At 43.5% G+C, this 7413-nt stretch overlaps 1 protein-coding gene across 1 annotated transcript; it reads right to left on the reverse strand.

Moving 5' to 3' along the window:
• Positions 1 to 2477: 2477 nt before the first annotated feature.
• fezf2 (FEZ family zinc finger 2) lies at positions 2478 to 7144 on the reverse strand. The gene is made up of 4 exons (XM_038695533.1): positions 6034 to 7144; positions 5581 to 5715; positions 5325 to 5457; positions 2478 to 3214 (listed from the first exon to the last, which is right to left on the reverse strand). The coding sequence occupies exons 1-4, from the start codon at positions 6796 to 6798 to the stop codon at positions 2964 to 2966; spliced, it is 1284 nt and encodes a 427-aa protein (XP_038551461.1). The 5' UTR covers positions 6799 to 7144; the 3' UTR covers positions 2478 to 2963.
• Positions 7145 to 7413: the final 269 nt, after the last annotated feature.

The raw sequence follows: 7413 nt of genomic DNA on the forward strand, positions 1-7413 counted from the left end.
ATTCATATTTATTTCCTAATAAAGTTATGCTGATCAGTTCCTGTCATAAGACATTTTTATTTACTTTTTTCTTAGACAGGCCAGCAGGATATCAATTAAATTGTCCATATTCTCACACTGTTAATATCTAGGCCAGGGTGTTTGTATTATTGTTAAATTACATAAAATGTTTGCATTGCTATCCAAATGGCCCATCACAGAGCCTGTAGGTAATGTTATCAGATGTTGTGGGAACGTTAAACTGTCACCCCTCCACCCTCTTCTAAAGAATAAAAAGCTGCTAGCTCGGGGACGCTTTAATTGGAATTTCATGTGGGCTAAACTAAGGGGAAACTGATGTAAGTTAACATTTGGTAGACTTAATTGGTCCCTTTTTCTCCCTCCTCCTCGATCGGCCACTTAGGGCCGCTGCTGAAGCTTCCCCGCTAATCTCCCATTTACAATCAATTCAATCGGCCAGACAAAAAGTCCGCCTCTCTCTTTTCTTCTCTTCCTGTCTCAAACGAGCTCCTTTGTGGCCCGTAAATTGCCTGAATCCCCGGTGATCCCCCGGCGGCGGAGGAAGCAAAAGAAAGATGTCCTCATGTTGTTGACAGCCGATTAGCGCGCGCTCCCGCTCTCGCGCTCCCTCCAGCACCCTGCCTCTATAATCTCCTCGGCGTGGGCGCGCCTTAATTAAAGCTCCCGTTCGTCAATTAACGTGTTTGTGGATACTGAGGCGGTTGCTCAGATGTTGGGAGAGGTGCAGAAAAAAAGAGTGCAGAGAAAAGGACAACCTGCGCGCCTTTAGGTTGTTTACGGCTTCCGACATTGTGGTTCAGGCAGTCTGGAGGCTCTGCACACACGCACAAGGAGTGTGTGTGTGTGTGTGTGTGTGTGTGTGTGTGTGTTTTCGTGTGTTTTTTTATTGCTCCCTCTGTGTTTTTTTTAATGCTGTGTGGATAGCATTAGAAATCATAAGGCATGAACGTTATTTTAATAAATAAAATAGGCTATGCACACAGAAACTGCAGATGTCTGGATTATCTGCTGCAGAGGAAAGTGTTTTGGCATTTTGAATGACATGACAAGGTCATCAGATGGAATTTAACCATACCAAATTGTTGAACTCAGCTTTGTTGCAGCTTCAGCCTAAAGGATTCCACTAGACCAAGAGGAATTAGACTTCTGTAAACCCTAGATGATATCATTTTAATTTGAATGCTACAGTAACCTGGGCTGATACAGAAAGGATAAGTCCGTTGTCGCTGTAGGCTGCCCAACTTATTTTCTTTCTTTTAACCAACTACAAGAGCCCTTTAGTCTGTTTTGTTAAAGTTTACAGTTCGGTGCAAATGTCTGTGTGTCTGTGTCCCTGGTGCAGACTGATGAAATAGGTGAGCAGGGCATTCAATCTGGCAATATTAGCCCTGCCAGGCTTCTGCAGGCCTGGCCGGCCCGGCTGAGCGCTAATTGGCTGTTAATAGAAAGAGCGCCATTTGGGAACACGGATCTGCCTCTCGACAGAATGTGTGCAGGGATAATATTGTTCCAGGAGCCGTGAGGAGAATAACTTGTGGTCTATTAACGCGGAGGCCCAGATGAGGAGCTGCGGCCTGAGTGCTCCATTATCTCCTGTTCTGATGAGCGGCTCCGGATGCGACAGTACCCCCCACCCCCCCCACCTTCCTCAATCAAGCCTCCCCAAGCAGTTTAGCTGGTTAATGTAATTCGCTTTCAAGGGCCCATGTTATCTCTGATCATTTGCGCCATTACGCCGCAGTCAAGTGTAAATGCTGCATTATTAAGATCGTGTCTGTCAATAAATGGTGAAGCAAAGTGGCTGCAGAGCATACAGTACCGCCTGACTGAGTCTATATGTGGGTTTCTAACAACACTTCAAAATAAACACCCACAACTTTTAGCAGACTGATGCCTCCGCGGTAATAGATGTGATGTATGCCTTAATGTTGTCCACACCACACTGAGGGCATCATATTTAGAATTCATCCCATTACTGTCATGTATTTAAATAAAAGTCACCTTAAAGGTGTTAGCTCATCTGACATGTTAACAAATGGATAAATGAGGTTTAAAACACAGCAACAACTCTAAAAAAAAAAAAAAATAACTAAATCCAACAGAATAAAACAACATGCTATTAAACAAATCAACTGAACAAATAAGAAAACAGCAAATCATAATAGTTTGAAGTTGTTCTTGAAATGTTGCTGTTTCCTGTTTTGATTCGTTTTTTTGTAAAATTTGTTTCCTGTTCCATGTTTAGGCTGTAGGCCTATGCATGTTTTTTTTTTAAAGGTGTTGTGTTTTTGAATTTGTGCATGTGTTTTCTGAAATGTTGTCAAGTCGTGGACCAGTCAGCAAAAACCCACACCTAAAAATGTTGCTACACTCAACCAACACACATATTGTTCAGTTTTATTTTCAAACACCTTCAAAAAATGAATAAAACAACATGGCTCAAAGTTTGATCATAAGTTAGAACTTTTTAATTCACATTTACATTTTTTTTCCTGTGAAATACACAAAATGGCAATGATTCACATTTTAAATAACAATCTTTATTTTCATAACCTATTATTTACAGTTCTGTCATCGAGACAGATGATTTCTCCCCTGTTTGATGCCTGGACAGCAGGAAGAAATCTGATCTCGGCAGAAAAAAATCCCTATAACATTCCCACAGTATGGGACCCAGTGTTTAGTGTAAGGTGGTGTTGTTCCTTCTGGTCTGTTGTGTATTCCGTACAGTGTCACTGCTGGGACATTTTGGGCAGGATCCTAACACTTATAGGATTGCACAGTTCTTTTCAAGGGATCGTGTCAAGTTTTATTGGACTGCACCTTCTCTCTGGACTTCAAAAACTGTTCAATGTGGCAACAAATGCAGGACATAAGCCAGTCTTTTTTGAGGCCTAACAGTCCGAGGTGGAATATTACAATGGGGGAATTAGCAGTATGCCTCAGCTCTGCAGCTCTCTGGAGGCCTCTGTGGCCGCCGAGAAGACATTGTCGTGCAGCTTCCTGATGTGCTTCTTCAGGTCAAAGTTGCGGCAGAAGCCCTTGCCGCAGGTGGCGCAGGTGAACGGCTTCTTGTCGTTGTGCGTGTGCATGTGGAAGGTCAGGTTGTAGATCTGATGGAAGGCTTTGTTGCAGATGGAGCACTTGTACTGCTTCTCTCCGCTGTGAGTCAGCTTGTGGTTCTTGTAGTTTCCTGGGAAGTAAAAAAAAAAAAGCAATAATGACCACATGCATGAGAGGAATTGGATCATTAAACAGAAACATCATTTGAGGAAATGTCTTTGAATGGAGCAAAAGGTGCAAGTTATAGCCTGCAACTATTATTTTTAATTAATAATAATACGTTTTTGTATTTTTTTAATCTATAAAATGTCAATTTTTTTACAAAATCTCATCTCATTATTAGAGACCAGAGGCTCAAGTCAAGTTTTAACTTTTAGTCTGACCAGTAATTCAAAAAAGGATTAAATGGACAAAAAGACAGCAAATCCTCAGATTACATAAAATAGAACCAGCTGTTAGGTATTTTTACAACTCGTCCTTTCAGCACTAAATGTACCATGAACTTTCTTGCAAAAGAGTGTGAATAACATCAAACCGGCGCAACTTCCTGTGACTTCAAGTGTAAATGACATTTCATAACATGGAATGTCAGGAAAATCAGGAAAATTCTGTGCGAACATGTGTGAAAACAGCGCAGAATGTACATGTTAGTTGGCCGAACATGACCTCAACTTCTTTTCCCTGTAACATGTCTTTACGTGCATTCAAAAAAATAAGCACTCCGCACTAAACCAGAAAGCAGCTTCAGTAGGCCTTTACCACCATGGGATAAAAAAAGAGGACAGAATACAAATCATTCCTCAGAAACATCATCAGTAGAAATAAAGCCTATATGCATTATATAAAGCCAGTCTTATTTTCCCTGAAATCATTGAAAGCATCTGGATTTTTAAGGTTAATTCCAGCTGTATTGGAGTTTTGGGCCTTTTTTCTAAATCCATAATAAATAAAAACAAAGTAAATGATGCTACTGCATTCAATAAGATCTAAAAAAAAAAAAACAACAACAAATGAAGCTGCACAAAATTTGAATGGAGTGATTTCACCTGGTGGATTTTTCCCTGAGAGATCACAGTTGAAATGGATCATTTTTAAAAGGGCACTGAAAACCCCCCCCAGGAGATTAAAGTGAGTCACTGTGCCGTTTACTGGGGATCTTATAAGAAAGTGAGGATGAAACAGGCCTCTTTTTCTTCTCTTTTTGTTCCCCCGCCAAGGTTAGCAGTTCATTGTGAAGTTAGAGTCTCCTTGGCCGCTCAGCTCTGCCCAGCCTTCATTAATCACGGCTTTGTGTGTCGAAGTCAAGAAATTGTCAAACTTTGTCAAAATCAAGCGCGGCGACAACTCAACAAGAAAAGCCCAGATTCACAAATTTGCTGGGGTCCAGCAGCTGACCCAGAGCAAATGCTGCAGTCTTGAAGGGAGAATTAGTCCGTGTAAAGTGACATGTCCTATTTCCACTGATCGCTTCATGCTCATCGGTGGGCCTGCAATTACTTCTCCTCTCATTACGCTTACAGGCAGGAGCAGCAAATATTGATTCCCTGCGGATTCACTGGATTTTGTCCACACATAAAGTTGAAGTCAGATCATAGCATGGCTGCATCCCTACAGGAATATGCGTGTCCTATAAACTGTCATTGTTTTAGAAAACAATCCTGTTTCCTCATGCCAGATTAAATTCAGTGAAATTACTGCATATAGGCGAATAAACTATTTTTCCCCTCAAGTCGAAAAATTTGCAGGGAAAAAATAGCCCTACACTGAAAACACAAGACAAACAAAATATCACCCAGCAGCTACGTTATAAGAATAGATAAGAGTATCATAACATTTGAAAAAAAATCTTTTGCGGAGTCCTCAAAATTTTCTGTCATTAAAAGAAGTGAGATTATCTCACTTGTTCCCTGTGCAGGTATTTTCTAGAAACGGTCACTACCAGAAACAGGAAGATGATCATGTAAAAAAAAAAAAAAGACACTTGATTCTTGAAACAAGATTTCTGGCTTTGAGAAAACATTTTAAGATGCAATAAAGCACAAGATCAAGCTTCGATTTTTTTTGGTACAGTTTAGGGCAGAGGCACTAACCACTGAAATATTTTCGGGGTATTACAACCACTTTAGGATAACAGAAACAGCCTGGCTATATAAAAAAACAACAACTGCTAAAGGTGTTTGGACTAATAACGCCCATTGTAATTGAGCCTTTTAAAGATGGCATCGCGGTGGATTATTTACCTTTCTGGTGGAAACCTTTCCCGCAGAACTCACAGACGAAAGGTTTGTATCCTGCGTGAATCCGTACGTGAGTGTTGAGCGTCGAGCTTCTGTTAAACGCCTTCCCACACTGGTTGCATTTATGAGGCTTTTCCTGAACGGGGGAAAAAAAAAACATAACGAGAAAAAAACACAGTTAAAACAAAATAAAATGAAAGGTGGGATTTTAAAAGCCCGGTAATGATCAAGAAAATGACGTCTGTGCGCTGCAGCTCACCTGTGTGTGGATGATCTTGTGCCTGCACAGCGTGCTGGCCTGCCGGAATCCTTTCCCGCACACTTTACAAACGAAGGGCCGGGCCCCGGTGTGCACCGGCATGTGTCTGGTCAGATTATAATGCGCGTTAAAAACCTGCGGATAATACAAAAATACCCAGGACATCATTAAGAATTTGACCCCGGCGATCTGGATTGAGAGTGCCTCAGATATCTGCTTGCATAAATAGATGTATTTTAGATAATATGGAATTTAATGGGCTGCAACTGAATAGTTTATTTTGTAGTGTTTATTTAAAGTTTTTGGTTGATCCTTTTAATTTAACTTAAAAATGTTGAGTCTAAATAAAAAAATAAAAAAAATAGGCCTAGGCTACATTAATTGTAAACTAAAGTAGGTGTGTGTTTGTGTATGCATTAGCCTAGACTACACACTTCAAAAAAATAAGCTTACCTTTCCACACACTTCACATGTGAAGTTTTTGGGTTTTCCGTCAGCAGCGCTGCTGCCGCTGCTGCTGAGTTTGCTGTGCGTCTTGATGCCGTTCTTCTCGGCGCTCAGGCCGCTGTTCTCTTTCACTATCTGGTCCAGTTGCCCTGGCAGATGTTCCTTGTGCGGGTACTGAGGTGTGGGTAGCTTGTCGGCCCCGACCCCGGCCAGCTTGGCGTTCTCCAGAAGCAAAAGTCTGTGGTGCGCCGACAGAGAGGCCTGGACCTGCGGGCTCGAGAACCAGTGTCCGGCCAGCAGCTCCGACTGCTGGTACGCAGAGTCCAGGTAGTTGAGATAGTAGAGCGAGCCGCCGCTGGGCACGGCCACGGCCTGGTGGATGACCTGTGGTTTCACCACCCTGCTCCCCGATGTCAGCAGCGGCTGCTTCAAGCCCGGCTCCGCTTTGCCGCACACGCCGCAGTTCCCTTTGCAGGGAGCGGCTGCGGATCCACAAAAAGTCCCCCTGAAACTGGCTCTCCACAACTCCGAGTAGTTCATCAGCGCCTTGGCTTGGAGGTCGTAGCTGAAGGGCTGCAGCGGAATCATGCAGGGGATCGGGGAGCAGAGCCCCAGCAGCTTCTTCCCCTCTGACCGCTCGTCCACGGTCTCCTTCGGCTCCGAACTCTTGGACATGATCCGGTCTATGGAGAAAGCCAGGGTCTTAGGAGCCGCGGACGGTCCGGTCCTACCGCAGGACATCACCGTCCCCAGAGAGGCAGAACTTGCCATTTTGTTGTTGATGTTTTGCTTGCAGCAGAACAGGACTTGGTGTGAGCAACTCCCGGTATAGTCCGACCAGCTCCTCCAGCTGCCCCGCGTCTTTTCACTCTCCTGAGCTCCCAGCAGAAAAGACAGGAGGACACATCAGTTTAATAAGCACCTTGCTGTCACAGTGTCATGCATTTGCATTCAAATTGCCACCCCCCCTGCAACAATAGCATCCAGGGGTGATGGATTAATGCTCATTAACTAGTGCACACAAAATTACCAGGGCATTACTGAGGTAGTTAGGGAGAAGAGGAAGAAGAAAAAGTGTAGAGGGATAAAAGACGGAAAATGTTGTAGTCTGAGCTCCGGGAGAATGCGAAGCATAAAGTTTAGTCTGTGTTGGAGTTTACCTCTTTAATGGTCAGATGGGTGTGGAGAAACCAGCCGACTGCTCTCTGTCACATGTTGGCAGCGCCGCCCCTCCTCAGCGCAGATCACTGTCTCCTGACATCAGCGGGCACCCAAACTCTTAACTAGGTGACAGGGAGACGCCCTCGTCAACCTGCACGCCCTCACCCCCTTAATGGAGGGGGTGGCAAGGCTCACACAGGCTACCATATGTCATCTACCACACAA

This window comes from Micropterus salmoides, unplaced genomic scaffold, assembly GCF_014851395.1.
Source record: "Micropterus salmoides isolate LMB-PRFRI ecotype aquatic unplaced genomic scaffold, ASM1485139v1 Ms_hic_scaffold_4, whole genome shotgun sequence".
Classification (NCBI taxonomy): domain Eukaryota; kingdom Metazoa; phylum Chordata; class Actinopteri; order Centrarchiformes; family Centrarchidae; genus Micropterus; species Micropterus salmoides.